Genomic DNA, 17521 nt, shown 5'->3' with positions numbered 1-17521 from the left:
ATTATCATCTATTTATATATATATATATACATATATCACCTATACAAGTCTCTTATTTGATAAGCTTCCTATACTCTCAGAATTTCTAAATATTCCTGTGACCAGGATCGGGTATTCCCCGCCCTGTAGAAGAGCTAGTCACAAAACAGTTGATTTTATCAACTGAATCTAATCTTGGCTTCCTGGACAGGGGGTCACACCCTGGACTGGGGGTCTCGGTTATAAAGTTTATACACACACACACGCACACACGCGCACTCACACACAAACACACACTCAGACATCATTCTGAAAATGGTCAAATAGCTTTCTAGGACCTCAAAATGTGGACATCTGATGAAAACTCGGTTTTCGAAAATCGGAGCCAAACCAAGAATTTCCCGAATTTTTGAAAACTTTCCATTTTCTTAGCGGAAAGTAAAAAAAATAAACGGTTCATTAAAAAATAATTCAAGGTACATCAAATAAACTTAATCAAAACACATACAGAGTGATTATATTTTTAAATATAATTGCGGAAGCGGTACATCGCAACGAAAATTTTTACGCAATAAACTATAATTAAGTTACCTAAAAAAAACCTATCGAATTTGTAACGTTACGTTTTATATCGATTATAATACAATGTACATGTGTATAATATAATATTTGTAAGATTATTGTAACCTCAAGTGATACGCTCTATATATGTATATATATATTATCAAAGTGTAATTAATGGCATATCAGTAGACTTCTTTATGTGTTTCCATTCATTTATATCAGCAAGAACCCGCCGACCGTACGAATTGTGTAGTTCTCGAAATGTAACTTTACTTCGAGGAATATTTTCTGTTCTTCCAGGCGCTGACTTCACACTTTGAGATCTTTTATGAAACTCGGGCCTATTGAACGGATTATGTCGCACGCGTGGAGGCGGTTTTGGTAATTCTGATTCTTCAACACAACCCAAACTTTCCTTTTCGGCTGTATCCAATTGTCTCTGCAACTCCGCTACCATGAGCTTTATATAGTCATAACTTGCGCATGCTAATGCTTTCATCCACTGTTCCATTGACTCCTGTAAATGAATAATTTATCATTATAATTTTCTACCATTGTAACAGGGTAAATTGGATTCCTATGGATAATTATTGATTTTTAAATTTAATTTTTCCGTAATCAATAAAGCTCCGCACTATAACCCGATTGAATGGGATAAGTGATACGACATGTCACCGGATGTCGCATAGATCAGGGTAATTTGAACATCTGTGCCATCCGTAGCTAAGTTAATTACTAGGAAAATTTCCGGAGACAGCCGAAGGGTCCTGGACCAATTAATATATCTAGTGATATATATGGGTCATTCCATCTCAAATCAACGACATTGCGACAGTGACCCTTTTCGATTCTTTTGATTTTTTAATATGTTTTCATACATGTCGAAAGAAGTCTTGAGCTAAATTTTTAGCTCTTTATCTTCACCCCTTCCAGAGTTATCATTTTTGCTTAAAAAGGATATAACTTTGACTATAGTTATGATAATCTCACGTCATGGGGGGTCATTTTGTAGTTATTTGATGCCCATCTAGGGTTATGGCTCAAAAATTTTGTTTTTCAACATAAAAATTTGGTAATTTTTTTGAAAAAAATTAAAAGTGTCCCATTGAACGAAAAACTTTTTTTTGACTGAAAATGGCCGAAAAAGCATTACAAAATTTTTCGTTTCCGATTTTGAATTTTTTTCAGGAAGAGCGTTAAAAATCAAAGAAAATAACCCCCCATGACGTAAGATTATCATAACTATAGTCAAAGTTATATCCTTTATAAGCAAAAATGATAACTCCGGAAGGGGTGGAGATAAAGAGCTAAAAATTTAGCTCAACAAGGGTTATCAGATATTTTCGGCTGGGTTTGTTTCGGAAACAGAATCTCTCAATACAAAACACAGACCGCACTTTGATGCATTACTGTCTAATCTAGCGAAGTGCGCTTTAATTGTTTGATAATGTTCGTTTGTTTAAGAATAAAACTCGGCCAAAGTTTCCATTTACTGTACAAGTGCAACAAAGATAGTACCAATCGTGGACTTGGGTGTAATAGAGAAAAAAGTCCGAACCCCTGTCAAAACTTCTTTCGACATGTATGAAAACATTAAAAAATCAAAAGAAACGAAAAGGATCACCGTCGCAATGTCTTTGAATAGAGATGGAATGACCCATATATCGCCCGCTTAACGTGGAACGAGGCCGTTTTTCACCATTGAATTATCGTCAGGCCCTTTGTCAGCAGATCCTATTAATAACCCTTATACTAATTTGTGTTGAACTTTAACAGATTTAATTAGCTATACAAATAAGAAAGAACGACGAAATTAAGGTACTTTATAGTACTTTGTACATTTTTACTGTAATAAAGTGTGTTGACAATAGAAAAAAAAAAAAAATATATATATATATGGGTCATTCCACCAAATAAAATTATTTTTACGGGGCGACCCTCGTCGATTTGGTTCAAACTTTGTAGAGTCGTTCTATATATTAAAAAAAAAATTCTCTGAAAATTTGAGCCTTTTATATGCAGCTGTTTCAAAGTTATGATTTTTTGAATTTTTTAAAAATTTTTGTTTTCAACTTTTTCATTAATTTTTTTAAAGGAAAAAATTTTTTTTTAAAAATGAACACATAACAGTTTTTCGTAGGAAAAATTCTCAGCTTTCCAATAAAAATATCTATTTTTCATTTTATGTTACAAAAGACCTTTTAAAATTCGATTAAAGACGAAAAAACGATTTTTATGACTGTGCGGCGCTTGATACATCTAATTTGATATTTTTTTCTGAAAGCTGAGACTTTTTCTCACAAAATATGTGATTTTCACGATGTGCATATTTTTTGTTTGAACAAAATCAATAATTATTTAAATACAAGTCATTGATTTTATAGTTTTAACAAACTGTAATAGTTGATTGTGTGGCAAGAGATGAAACAAAACGATGTCAGAAGAAAGTAAAGTAGGCTGCCCGAGCCGTACGCAAAAGCTGACAATAACTGCAATCTGAAGTCGTGTTTCATCTAGTTTTACACACTATTTTTTTCATGATTACCTGCATTGAAAATTATTATCAGTGTCAGCAGCCAGTTAGAATCAAGTTATATTAAACCTAATGGTGCGATCAACCATTAGTGTACGCCTAACTTATGCTTTGCAATTTATAGTTAAACAGAAACCATAAATACTATTTATTATGCACACAAATTTTTATAAAACTTGATTACAAAGTCAGAACTGTCATTAACGCAGATGACATCAATAGTCTGAAATCACTATTGAACAAAACTCAAGAATCAAAGTTCAAATTACTGATTCCTAGACTTGAACCATTGATGCTGGTATCATGAAAAATAGTTTTATAATTTTTGTTTTTAGAGCTTTACTGCAGATACATACCTGAAAACATATCCTCACACCACAAAATTTATACATCCGGGCTATTCAAAATTTTACCAGCGTTGATTTCACTGTTATAACCATCCCTTATTAAAAGAAACGACTTAGAACGATTGGAAAAAAAATTTTAAATACTTTTTAAGGCTTTTGAATACTTTGAATACTTTTGAATCACCCTTTTTATGGGCATTTAACATTACAAACCGTTTCGAATCGTTTGATTTAATCAGGGAATGATGACTTTTTTTAGAAAATAAATGTTTTGAACGTACAATACTTTGAGTCATAAACGGTGAAAGAAACACAAGCAGTGCACCCTATCTCACTTATTGTTGATAGCTTAGGATATATATATGGTAAAAATGTATCAACATCCTCAAAAAAAATAAGAATTAACGTTTTTTAATCATAGAGAGTTTATATTTTATTTAATTTTGTTCAAACAAAAAATATGCACATCGTGAAAATCACATATTTTGTGAGAAAAAGTCTCAGCTTTCAGAAAAAAATATCAAATTAGATGTATCAAGCGCCGCACAGTCATAAAAATCGTTTTTTCGTCTTTAATCGAATTTTAAAACGTCTTTTGTAACATAAAATGAAAAATAGATATTTTTATTGGAAAGCTGAGAATTTTTCTACGAAAAACTGTTATGTGCTCATTTTTAAAAAAAAATTTTTTCCTTTAAAAAAATTAATGAGAAAGTTGAAAACAAAAATTTTTAAAAAATTCAAAAAATCATAACTTTGAAACAGCTGCATATAAAAGGCTCAAATTTTCAGAGAATTTCTTTTTTAATATATAGAACGACTCTACAAAGTTTGAACCAAATCGACGAGGGTCGCCCCGTAAAAATAATTTTATTTGGTGGAATGACCCACATATATATATATATCAATTTAAAGGGAATTTTATGTAGAATCGGATCGAACAATGGAATATGGCGAGTTCGAGGATTGGGTTCGAAACCACGCTCTTTAAGACCGATACCTTAACAGTGCATAAAGTACCTTAAACGAGAAGGAAGACGAGAGAATTAAGGAGAGGAGCAGAACACTAGCTGAATTATATCGAAGCCGAAGTCGACGCGAGAATGTACTGGAAGAAATTGTAACATCAAGATAAATTACAATTTATTCAAAGGCCAATTTGGCGGGGATAATTATCATTACTTATTATTAATTAATTCAATGAAAAGAGAAATTTTAGGCGTCCTGGCCGTTACAACTGAGTAGAATAATAATAAACTCAGCCTCTAATTATAAAAAGGATTTCAAACCCATCAGTTTTATGATTTTGGAGTTTCTTAGAAAATAGTAATACTATTTTCTCACCTCCGGGACGAAAGTTGACGCTTTTCGCCCGGAGTCGAGAAAAAACATGTTTTCGAAATTATTTCGACGACGAAATCTCAGAAAACTGAATTCAAAAACGAAGAAGATAAAAATAAGTTTTTGTTTAGTCCATTTTTGGGCAAATGCTGGGAATTCAAAAAAAAATTCTTTTAACCATAAAACAATCAGTGTAGAAGAATTTTTTTTTTGAATTCCCAGTATTTGTCCAAAAATAGACCAAGTGAAAACTTTTATTTTCACTTTCTTTGTTTTTAAATGCAGTTTTCAGAAAAAAATGCAAAAAAATTATTTAGAACGTCTGAGGGAGCAGAACTAGATATTGTGCAGGAATTCAAGTATCTTGGATATTGGTTCACATGCGGAGGAAGTTTTAAAAAACACACCAGGTGGCTAGCAGGAAAAACAAGACAGGCGATAAATTCAACGTGGGGACTGATCAAAAGAGCAGGACGTTCAAGACTAAGAGATCGTTTATATCTTTACAGTACATTGGCTAACTCTGGTGCAATGTGTGGAGTGGAAATCTGGGGATGGGCCCCCAATAGCATCTTTGATAAATTATATGCCAAAGCCCATAAAATGGCACTGGGAGTAGCCAAAAATACGCCCGAGTACTTGTGGAGAGCGGAAGCAGATGTACCGAGCTACTTATATGTAACAAGAAAGAGAGCAGGCGACTACCTGGCGGACATCATGAAAATGGAAGAGCACAGGTGGCCAAGGAAGTGCCTCAGAGAAGAATGCAGAAACATTCTTAACGGAAACCCGTCAAGATGGAGTAAGAACCTAATGAAAGCTCTGAAGGAAATGAACGCCGAGGACATTCCGGAACTAATCTGGAATAAAGCCGAGCCAGAACAAATAGCTGAGCGCCTAGATGCAGGACTACAACACTATTATGGTGAGCAGAACAGTAATATCAATAAAAAGATTCAGGAGTCATCTTTCAGTCAGTTATATAAGTTTGTGAAAACATGCACAACAGCTGAACCTTTTTGGAGTGATCCATCTATTGATAGCTGGATGAAGAAGATTTAGGCTCGACTCAGGTGTGGTAATTATGGAAAGGCACATAAGAAAGGTTTTCGTAGCACTGAATGTGAAATATGCTCGGGTGAACCAGAGACAATCAATCATCTTTTTGTCTGCGCTGAGGCCAGAAAGTTGTGCTCAGACAAAGTAAGAGTCACGCTACAGAAACTTACGGACGGTAAATATGATGCAGACCTGGACGCATGTGTTAGACTCGTGCTACGAGGTCCACCAATAAAGGAGGTCTGCATATTATTCAAGAATATCGGAAAGAAAAAGGTCGGAGAGTTGTAAAAAGAGCAAGTGCAAGCAGCGAGAGCGACAGTACCAATGAAGCTAATCATAATAAAAGTGCAAATCGTTATTTAGATTTATATATTTATTAAAAATATGTATGTTGGATATTTGATATTTATTTATTTTCGTATTAAATTATTAAAATAGAGTTAAATTAATCGTAAGTAAAATATGTATGAATGCTTGTAAATATCAAGCTGTACTACTGGTAACAATAAATAATAATAATATTTAGAACGTCCTTCTATTTTTAAACTTAATTTTTCGAAAAAAAATCAAATTTTGCACGCCTCGAAAGCGAAGCGGCGAGGTTGTGCTTTATAACGGACCTGTCAAGGTCACTTGACTTTTCCTCATTAAACTGTATATATTATTTTTATGTCACACTCACACGTTATAAAAAGCACATTAACCTAAAGAGGAAACACTAATTAATAAGACTGATACTTTCATTAAGTTGTCCGATACGTATTATAATAAAAAAAAGTTCAATAAAAAATATGTATCGTGGACGTCAGTTAGTCTGTAGTCCAAAAAAAGTCTGTGGCACGGATATTTCGTGAACGGCTTGACAAAAGGACTTTATTTTTTTTTCACTGTCTTCAGAATTATGCAAAGAAGGTTCTTTTCGAAAATCACTACTGTAGACCCTCTTGTTTTTTTTATAATAAATCATTTCTGTTAAAACCGGCACTATGACGAGTAAACAAACACACACTGCAGCCATTTTTTATTTTATCGGGAATTTTTTTTATATCATCGAACTTTGCTGATATCATAAGGTTCTACTTTACCATCAAATAATTTTTTTTTTTTTTTTTATTACCAACTGTCATAGAATTAACTAAATTAAAAAAAAAAACGACGAATTTCTTTCTAGATATTTATTAAAAAATTTTGTAATTGAAAAAAGATGAATAATTTATATATTTCATAGTAACATGAGCGTTTGAGGTGTGCACTTTTGGATTTTCCAAACTTTTTTCGATTATTACCATTTAAATTAGTTGTTTTTATTTTTTTTTCAAAATTTAAAATTTCTCGGAGCACTCAAAAATTTTTAGCATGGTGTTTTGATAAATAAGGCTTGTTAAAAAAAATTTTTTTTTTCAATTGGAAAAAAAATATATAAGTCGAAAAAACACCGCTGAAAAAAATTTGAGGATTTGCAGAAAATGTCAAAGTTTTATACAAAAAAAAAAAAAAATCAAAAATTAAAAATGGTAAACATTGAAAATTTTTTTATTTTTTCCAAAAATCTAAAAAAAAATAACTCAGGTCTACAAAAAAAATTTTTTGTTTGGTGCCGCTAATTCTAGGTTATATTTTGGTTAATTAGCCCACAAGATGTCGTGCGAAGCTGTCAAAATTATGAAGCTACGTTCAGGTTTGTATCGATCGATATAATAACCTAAAAAACGTATTTTATCATAATTAATGTCATTATAATCAATAAATTTTTTTTTAAATTAATAATATTGATATGCCGTCGATGTGCCACCATTCAAATATAGTGGAAACCTAAACATGCAAACCTTCTCAATAAGACAATTTATAGATAATTTGAGAAAAATATAGATAGCCCGAACTGGGAATCGAACCCAGACCAATTCGGTATCGCGCCGAGTGCTCTACCAGTTGAGCTATCCGGCACTATAATGAGAACGTTTTCATCAAGATTTAAAGGTGATGGAAGATAGATACCAAGGTCGCTGGGATGAGCATATGATGTCAGATTACTGTTGGAGTATTACACGGGAATGTCCTGAAGACATCCATCGGAGAAAATCTAAAAAGAGAAGCTTCTAACTTGTGAAATAAAATGTGTAATTAAATGTATTTAACTGTTTTGAATTAAATGTTCTCTTGTTTTTTAATAAATGAAAATCTCGAAAACTATACGTAGCATTAAAAAAGGAAGTATCACGTTTTTATCAGGGTACCGAATGTACTTGAAATCAGTTTTACTTTTAGCAGCACCAAAATCATTGTAGACCTGTGTAATCAAGATAGGCTGCAATAATTTTTTTGTATTTTTTTTCGAAAAGTACATTTAAAAACAAAAATTTTGAAAAAAAAACGTTCCTATCAGTCGAATTTTAAAAAAGTTATAGCTATTTACAATAAAAAAAGCTTTTTTTTTTTAATTTATAACTTTTTTTTGGATGGGTGAAAAAATTTGAAAAAATTATGAGAAACGTTTTTGATAGGGTGGGAAAAGAAAAAAAAATTTCAAGCCAAATCTAAAGGGGTCGGGTTCAAAAGTGGTCAATTTGGCGTGGAATGTCCCAAATAGTTCTACCACTTAGTTCTATCCCTCTGAGACTTCTTGGTTGATTGCAGAGGTCTAGCTGAGATGCTAGCGCTCCAGTATATACGGAATTTGACGGATGCAGAATGGGATCAGTTTTGGAGTTTGGTTTGGCAGGCCTCAACAGTAATTTTGTCACCGTTGCTGTTGTGGAAGCGGTTTGGTCATTTTTAATTATTAGTCTGACAGGCCTCAGAGGACAAGCCATGACCACTTGTACCGCTGAGGAAGTCATAAGTCACTTAGTTTATAAGTTATATGATCCCAGCTGAAGTCTGTTCCAGGAGAGCAACTGCCAAGGATATCCATACTCAGAATGGGTTTAGTACGTTTGGTGAGGACTTGAGCCTCCAGTTACCGATATAGTAAAGATTGAGTTTGATTTAGGAATTTAGAATATAGGGGTCAGTTATTGATAACGATATGTAACGGGGTAAATTGGGTTACTTTATCGACCAAAATCGTGATTTATCACTGATGGTCATCTACCCTACCTGCTACCCCAAATGAGCATTCAATTAAGTTTTCCGACTTGTCGCCGGGTGCGCTAATTGAAAATACTCTCACACTAGGCCCAATCATAATTAATTAAGGGAGGAGTTTTCCGATCATTGCCGAAAATAATCGAGCGGAATTAATAAAACTACAAGACAGCAGCGAAAAAGACAGTAGTGACCGGAACGACCAGTCTGAACAGACGTTCAAGACAGAGTCGACAGGACTGAGTGACGACCCAGACGCACTCAGGGACAGAGTCAATAAGATCGGGCAAACATCTAGACGCCTAAAGTTACGACCAGGAAGCACCGAGCTGGGAGGACCAAGTAACCACGAGACAAGACACGGACCAGGACAACTACACGGACCAGGACAAATACCGTACCAGGACAACTATTACTGGACGAGTGACGGAAAAGAATTCAACATAAATCTTAAAAGGTATTCTATAGAATATCCCAGACAGGGTAGCCGTAATACTGATTAATTAAAACATATAATTAAACTTCGTGTCCGCGAAGTATTGTCGTGTCTATTTTCGTGTAATATTCAATCGAAAACCGGTCTCAACATAATTAGCTTTGTTATTTCCAGGCAGGTTGGTTAAAGCATCGCCGGAAAAGCAATTGCGATCTAGTCAAAATTATCTAGTCACTGATTATAATTAAGTTAAATAAAAGTAATTGAATAAAATCAATTAATAAAATTATAAACGTTGAATGTGTCGTGAAGTATAACGTGTTCAAGTTTTGAGTATTGGATATAGAGTCGGTGAATAAAATGTTAAGCGGTAAAATAGAATAAATGCTAAAACCGGCTTAACAAAACTGTTGATAAAAAAAAGGTTAACGTTTATAAAAGAAATTAGTTGTTAATTGATAGTGATTTTAAAGTGTAGTAATTAATTATATGGGAATTAATTTTAGTCAGATAATGACTATGGTAATGAAATTTTATATTGTAAAGTGTGTGGGTGTGGATAGTGTAATTAGAAAAACTATAGACACGTAAATAAGGTTTTATCACGTAGAGGGTCAAGGTGACCGCGTGAATTGGTTGTAAAGGTTTTATATCGCGTAGAGGGTCCAGGGGACCGCGCGGGTATTAAATATAAGGTTCTAACCACGTAGAGGGTCTCGTTGACCGCATGGAAAAATAGTTAAGAAAAGTTGTGTGTATAATAAGTCCAGGGGACTTAGTGTGAGTGTGTGTGTGTCGTAGCCAAAGGTAGAGGCTTAATTAAGAGTTTATTAGTTATTGTTTTAAGATCGTCAAAGGTAGTTGACGTTAGGTAATAAGGTTTATAAGGGATATAAAATAAAGGTTTAAACAAACATTGTCAAGGTTAAAATTGTTAATTGTGAAATAAATTAATTAATTATAAATTACCCTTCCTCTTCCTTCTCTTACAAATCAATTTTACACCGACCCTGATGATCTAAGATCTGACTCTGGGAGGCCGTTATTACTTCCAGTGGCGCCCTTTGTAAGGACGACCAGAGTAGCAGCATATCCCTGTTATAGAGAAGATTGAGTTTGGGGTTTTGAATTTGGAATTGAGAGAGAGGTCGAAGGGAGACCTTCGAAGAGTACGGACGTGAGCATTTGACTCTAGTCGCTTGAAGAGAGTAGACGTGTGTAGTAATGGCGCTACAGTTCAAGGTATTGTGGAAAGCTACAGATTAAGATTATTGCTACAGAAGTATTATTTTAAACAATGTAAGGCGTTACTTGATATTTATTCATCAGTCATCACTGAACTTGCTCGCGATCGTCTTATTGCTAGGGATTGTTTTCTGCATTTTATTCTCTTTTTATTTTTAATTGTTTTGTCCCAACTTCCAGGCCCTGGTCATCAGGTATGAAATAATTATTATAAATAATTAATCGAGTTCGAGTCAAAAGTCTTGATGTATTATGCTACTGTTTTTAATTAAAGAAAAGATTTACAATCTGAGAGAATTATGGGAATATTGTTACATTTTAGAGTCATGTTCACGATTTATTGTTAATATTATTTTATAAAATAATTATAAGAAATATGTTTAATTATTAAACCAATTATTGTTTAATTAACATCAAAATGGGACCCATGTACGTTAGTTTTACGAATTTGTTAAAGAAAATGTTCTAGAGTGTCGAGTCCATAATTATTGTTTTAGTTTACCAAATATCATTTGATTACCATTTAGTTCTAGTTAATTGATTAATTTACTATAATGTATTGGCACGCATCATTTAGATGCCAATTCACCTTCTTGTTAAAATTATTATCTTATTATTAGATTCAGTATTTTGTTATAGAGTAAAATTATTTTTATGATGCTACAGTATTTTTGTTAATTGTTAAATAGAGATTTGAGATTATTGTTGTTAAATAAAAATTGCAAATTCGCTAATAATCTACATGGATTTGGAATGATGTAACCCGGACCACTCCCTCTCTCCATAATCCTACACACTGAGCGACATCATGGCATACCGTAACTCTGTTTTTAGTTTTCCAGTCTCTGTTTTGTTTTTTGCTTTTAAGTTCTGAGCATTTTAGTTTTAGTTTTAGTTTTTATTTAGGCGTGGTTTTGGTGATAATTCCACAGATCAAAAACTATCCAATTTTTAAGATTTACTGGCTTGGTGATTCCAGTGATAAAAATTACCTGGCGCTCTAATCGTATATTTTATCTACAAGGTGGCCGATAAAGGGGATCTAGGCTGGCCGATAGAGGAGAAAGCTAGGCCAATAAAGGGGACATCAAAAATTGAAGTTATTTTCATTTATTATTTAATTTCTAATAAATTTTTTTAAATATTTTCCTAAATTTGAAGTTAAATATAGAAGCTTCAAGGTTCTATCACTGTTTTATACAAGGATTGGTTTTTTATATTCTAATTTTTAATTCGAAAAAAAAAAAAAAAAATACGCTCAACTGGTCGATAGAGGGGTCACTTACCTTACAAAAAAAGTTTTTATACTTTTAATGTAAACTTCTTTTCTCGACAAATTTTTATGTGTTCGTGAAAGATTGGCGAAAAATCTTTTTTCGGGGGTGTTTTCTTCTCTTTTTACTAACCCCTGGGGTAATGACTTTTGTTTTTGGAGATGTTCTGGGTGAAAAAATTGACCTTTAATCAAATTTGCACCAATTTTCGAAAAATGTCTTCTATTCCGGAGTTTCGATTGGACTACTATTATTAGGGCTCCCCTGATTAAACAACTAAATTCGAACGAATTAAAAATTTTAATTCTGTTATATTCTTTCGAATTCTGCAAAACAGAATTCAACTGAATTGAAAATTTGAATTTGAATTTAACAGAATAAAACCGATTTAAAAATTTCAAATCCGTTTTAATTCAGTTCAATTCGGATTCAGAACCAGAAATCGGAGAATTATTTTCGAATTAATCAGAATTAAACCGAATAGAATTATTTAAATTCGTTTCAATTTGGACAATTTCTGATTTTCCTGCCGAATCAGAAAGAATTAATTTTTAAATTAGGTACCGAATTAACAGAATTTATCTGAATTAGATGGAATTAAAAATTTAATTCTGATTAATTCGATCGAATTCAGTTGTTTAATCAGGGTCGAATAACAGTGGAATCTCTCCACATATATTTATTGATTGAACAGAAAAAAAAAATCTTTGAACTCAATTCTTTACGGAGATGTTGCTTACCTAAATGATGTTTAGGATCACAAAAAAAAATGCATTAAAGAAAGAACTTACTTGTGAATCAGATCCAAGGATATAACTACGATTGTTAGGCCCGTGAAATATAATTCTAAAACTATATTGGTCTTCATCTTCAGATAATTCAACTGTACACCCTTCGAGAACAATCATTCCTACAGGTTCTTTGTCACCTCGCCGATCGAAATAAAATAGTATATTTCCTTTTAAAACAAACCATCTCTTTTGATAACCTTTATTAAGTTCTCCTCGTTTACTTAACCACCCTTCCTTATCTACTGGTGTGGCAGACGTTGCGAATAACATCATATTTTTTTCGTTTATCTTCATATTATTAAGAATTTGGAATCTTAATTTCTTGAGAAAACATTTGTGGTATCGACATTTAAAACACCAATTCCAGGCACATTGTTTCTCAGAACTTTAGATTTCAATCGCATAGTAAGATTTATAATTAAACATAATTCCAAGCAAGGGATCCAAGAAATTGAGATTTTTGTTTTGATCAGCTGATTAGGGACTGACAAACTGGGTCACGCAGTCTGGCGGTAAAAAATCAAACCAATGATAGCTTACACAGTCAAGTAAATACACAGTAAATGCATGCTGTTAGCTGCTAATATTATCAATAAATTTTATACAACAAATTATTAAAACATTAAAATTAAAAGAGAAGTTGGAATATTTAGAGAACGTAAAAAATAAAAAAATTGAGTATTTTGTACAGTAAGATATTGTCGCAGTAAAGCAAATAAAAAATTTAAACGCGGTTTTCTATAAATTTCCAGAGGCTGGTGATCGTTCATTGTTACTAGAAAATTTTGTTGATAATTTGGAAAAAGTTGATAAATTAAATGCATGGAAGAAGTTAAGTGGAAGAATAAAAAATTTAGGAAATTATTTCTTAAATGAAAGTTTGCTCTTTAAATTAAAAAAAAACCGATGATATATTGCCGGATACGTTTGTAAAGTTTAACCTAAAACTTAAAAACTGAAAATATTGTTTTGGATTTTTTAAGTAAATAAATATGAATTATAATTATATTTTTATTTTTCTGTAATTTTTTAGATTTTTGCATCAATTTCATGGAGTTTTCTTTCATTTGAGACGTTTAAACACAAAGCGCGGTAACTGCGATCACATATTTATCACTTTTTTCCCGGTTTATTCCACATTTAATTAAATAGCTGACAAATAGAGTTCATTCAAGATCATGTATACTTTTTTGTTTTGGGTTTTTACTCATCCAAGATTATGTGTCTATGAAATTTAATAACATTTTATTTATTTATCCTACTATCACATGGGTTACGCATTTAAAAGTGTAAGCTACTGTCCGACATGTTTTTTAAGCCACACCTACACGTCACTTCCCAATTCTGAAGCCAACTAGTGGAAAGTGTTGGAGAGCAAGCAGTTACCTTTAAGTTGACAGTAAATTGTCTGTAACTTGAATTCAATTTGACGACAAGTGTTGCTGTCAGACAATGACGTTAAGTTGATTGAAAGTTTCACTTCAAATTGACGGCAAGTTCTTCTGTCAAATTTCATTCAGATGACGGCAGTTGATTTGCATCAGCTTGCACGCAAGTATTATACAGCCAAGGCTTGCCAGAAAATTGTCGTTAAATTAGCCGAAAATGTTTCACTGCAGAACTTGCTGAGCAATCATCTTTAAAGTGTGGCTATCAGGGACCCTAATAGCACAGTTTGCTTTAGCAAAAGTTTACTTTACAAAAGTTTCCCTAAATTTTTCGTCAACTTCGGACTTTTCCGTTTTTGACGACAATTTACATACAACTTGCTGTACAATTTGACGTAAATTCACTACCCGAATTAAAATGCAAATTCACTTCCAAAGTTGACTAGAAAAAAGTTGTTGTCAATTTTCAGGCAAATTTTTACATCAATTTATTGTTAATTTGACTTGAAAAATTGTTAAGTATTTTTTTACCCTCAAATTGTAGACAATTTTATGTATCAACCCTGATAGCCACACTTTAAGGCTGGGCCGCACCTAACGAAGTCCTGAATTTAAGAATTCTAATTACTCTCTGAATATTTATGGGACTCGGATGATGAAAATCTTCCGAGGAAGTTCGTCTTCGGCTTTTAGTCGGAAGCTAAGAAAATTGCTGTTATGATAATTATTTAATAAATAATTAGAATTCTTAAATTCAGGACTTCGTTAGGTGCGGCCCAGCCTTAAATATAATAGCTCAGCAAGTTCTGCAGTGAAACATTTTCGGCTAACTTAACGACAAGTTTCTGGCAAGCCTTGACTGTATAATACTTGCGTGCAAGCTGATGCAAATCAACTGCCGTCATCTGAATGAAATTTGACAGAAGAACTTGCCGTCAATTTGAAGTGAAACTTCCAATCAACTTAACGTCATTGTGTGACAGTAATATTTGTAGTCAAATTGAATTTAAGTTACAGACAATTTACTGTCAACTTAAAGGTAACTGCCCAAATAGCCACTTTAGCTTGAAATTGACGGTAAGTTGATGTTGAAATTACCTGAAATCTGCTGCCCGAATTTGCCGACAATTTTACAGCAAAAGTTGAAAATAAAAATTTGCGGTTAATTTTTCTTCATTTTAAAGGAAAAAAAAAGTCGGTAATGTTCATTCTTCCCATTTCAGAAGGTAAGCAAATTTATACATAAAATTGTCTACAATTTGAGGGTAAAAATATACTTAACAAATTTTCAAGTCAAATTGACAATAAATTGACATAAGATTTGCCTAAAAATTAACAACTTTTTCTAGTCAACTTTTGAAGTGAATTTCCATTCTAATTCGGGCATTAAATTTACGTCAAAATCAATAGCAAGTTACATACAAATTGTAGTAAAAAATGGAAAATTCCGAATTTGACGGAAATTTTACGGAAAATTCAACGAAACTTTTGTACAGTAAACTTTTGCTCAAGCAAACTGTGCTATTAGGGTGCTTGCTCTCCAACATTTTTTTTCAGAATACAGCAGTAGCTTGAAGTTGAAACTTACGGTTAAGGTGGCTATGAGGAAAATTTTTGCTTTAATTTGACTGTTAGTTATGAGCTCAACTGACTATATTTGGGATACAGCTTTGATACATATACGTATAAGTCAAAATTACACTGTGGCGGTAAATACAAATGCGAAAAACTACTGCATACTCATTATTATAACTTTTTCAGTAAAATCATGTAATGTATGTTAATTTAAGATAAACAAATTTTTTATTTCATTAGTCATTTAAAAGTCACCCAGTGGCAACTAGCCGCCTTCAAAAAAATTTTGGTCGCCGACCAGTGTCAAAAGTAGCCTTAATGCCCTTAATGGCGATGTCGCCCTATCTGGCAACTCTACTCGTTGCCGCCATTTTCTAATCATTGTTGTTTTTATTGTCATTATCATTATTATTGTATTGTTGTTGGAATTTAATAGTAGCGCCTCGCGATTGCTGGTAGTAAGATACACAATCGTTCATTGTTATGTCCTCAGTGGCCTCAGGTGCCTCTACCTGTTAATGAATTAATGAACTTGAGATCCATAAATAGGCGCGTATTTAAATTTCATTTGAAATTATATATTATCTCACAACACTTATTGCGTCTTATCAATATTTAGTCAATAATTTAAATAATAAATCGTCGTGGCACATACTTATTAAATTATATATTTTTATTATTAGAAACTTTAGATAAATAGATAATTAAATCTTTATTTTGTATTCAGAGAAATATAAATACAGTTGAGTGGTCTTGGAACGTTTCCTGTCACCCGATACTTAAAACCTAAACAAAACACACGCATAAAAATCATGAATAGGCCCTTGTTCTATAGTTAACAGTAAATATGGTTATAAACAAATGCATACTCTATAATCAAATAAGAAAAGATATATTTAATAAATAAATGTTACTTATAAATGATAACCATATCACAAGAACTCAATTATTATTGTTAATATATATACATATTAAATAAAGAGTGACTCGTAAAATAAATAAATTAATAGAAATATAGAAGTACAGCATTAGAATAATTATAATGGTGTTTCATGATAAATAATAATGTCAATCGTATTGAATAATTAAATATAGAATAATTAACTAAAAGATTGTATTTAAGTACAGGAAAATGGAACATAAATAATCTAAGTAATAAGTGAAATCATGAAACGGACAAATAAAGAACGTAAATGTGTAAACTCATGTCTCGGACGTGTATTAGTAAGAAGTATAAATGTATAAGTATATAACTAGAAAGAACGTTGATATGTATAAGTACATATATAGCACAAGTATGTGTGTGAGTATGAGAATGGTGGGAGAAGTCGAAGAGTGAAGAGTCAGAGATCTCTCTGCGCCGGCTGATGTAACTTCACTTCTCTCCGAGAACTATTGACGAGCACAACTGTTATTACTGATCAAATCTAATCTACACTTTATTATAAAACTCAGTCTTCGGATAAAAGTTATTTTATCAATTACATCTATCCTTATCCATAATTTCATTATTTCATTAAATAATAATCATAATCATCATCATCATTATAGTCAACAATAAATTTATCACTGTTTTCAAATCCAAAATTGGTCCCGCGTGACAACGAACTGCCTACTGTCCAGGAGGTGGCGTCTGCTCCGATCCTAGTAACCTCCCAGGACATAACATCATTTAACTTAGTTTTTTTTTTTTTTTTGTGTAGAGAATTGTCCAAACTGACTTGGGTTGTGATGTCCCATCGCGATCCACCTGCCCGATCGAAATGACCCCTCGCGGAGTTAACAAACAATCTCTTACGCGGGTTATTTAAATATAATTATATTTAAATAAATCGTGGGAAATTCTTGGGTTTTTCGGAAGTAATAAATAAGAGTAATAAAACATCTGGTCACTCGAAGCTT

The 17521-nt window shown here is 32.5% G+C and overlaps 1 protein-coding gene across 1 annotated transcript; it reads right to left on the bottom strand.

Annotated features, from left to right (window-relative positions):
* Window positions 1-474: 474 nt before the first annotated feature.
* On the bottom strand, window positions 475-13135 carry LOC130671653 (sesquipedalian-1-like). The gene is made up of 2 exons (XM_057475692.1): window positions 12657-13135; window positions 475-1060 (listed from the first exon to the last, which is right to left on the bottom strand). The coding sequence occupies exons 1-2, from the start codon at window positions 12948-12950 to the stop codon at window positions 704-706; spliced, it is 651 nt and encodes a 216-aa protein (XP_057331675.1). The 5' UTR covers window positions 12951-13135; the 3' UTR covers window positions 475-703.
* Between the last annotated feature and the right edge of the window lie 4386 nt (window positions 13136-17521).

The sequence above is a fragment of the Microplitis mediator genome, chromosome 7 (genome assembly GCF_029852145.1).
Source record: "Microplitis mediator isolate UGA2020A chromosome 7, iyMicMedi2.1, whole genome shotgun sequence".
NCBI classification, from domain to species: Eukaryota; Metazoa; Arthropoda; class Insecta; order Hymenoptera; family Braconidae; genus Microplitis; species Microplitis mediator.
This window is presented reverse-complemented; position numbering and strand designations above follow the sequence as displayed.

Bases quoted from the DNA above. Each gene is read 5' to 3' on its own strand.
- LOC130671653 (XM_057475692.1), bottom strand. From the start codon at position 12,950: ATGAAGATAAACGAAAAAAATATGATGTTATTCGCAACGTCTGCCACA. The intron at 1,061-12,656 runs GTAAGTTCTTTC...ATTCATTTACAG, and splicing joins TCCTTGGATCTGATTCACAA to GAGTCAATGGAACAGTGGAT.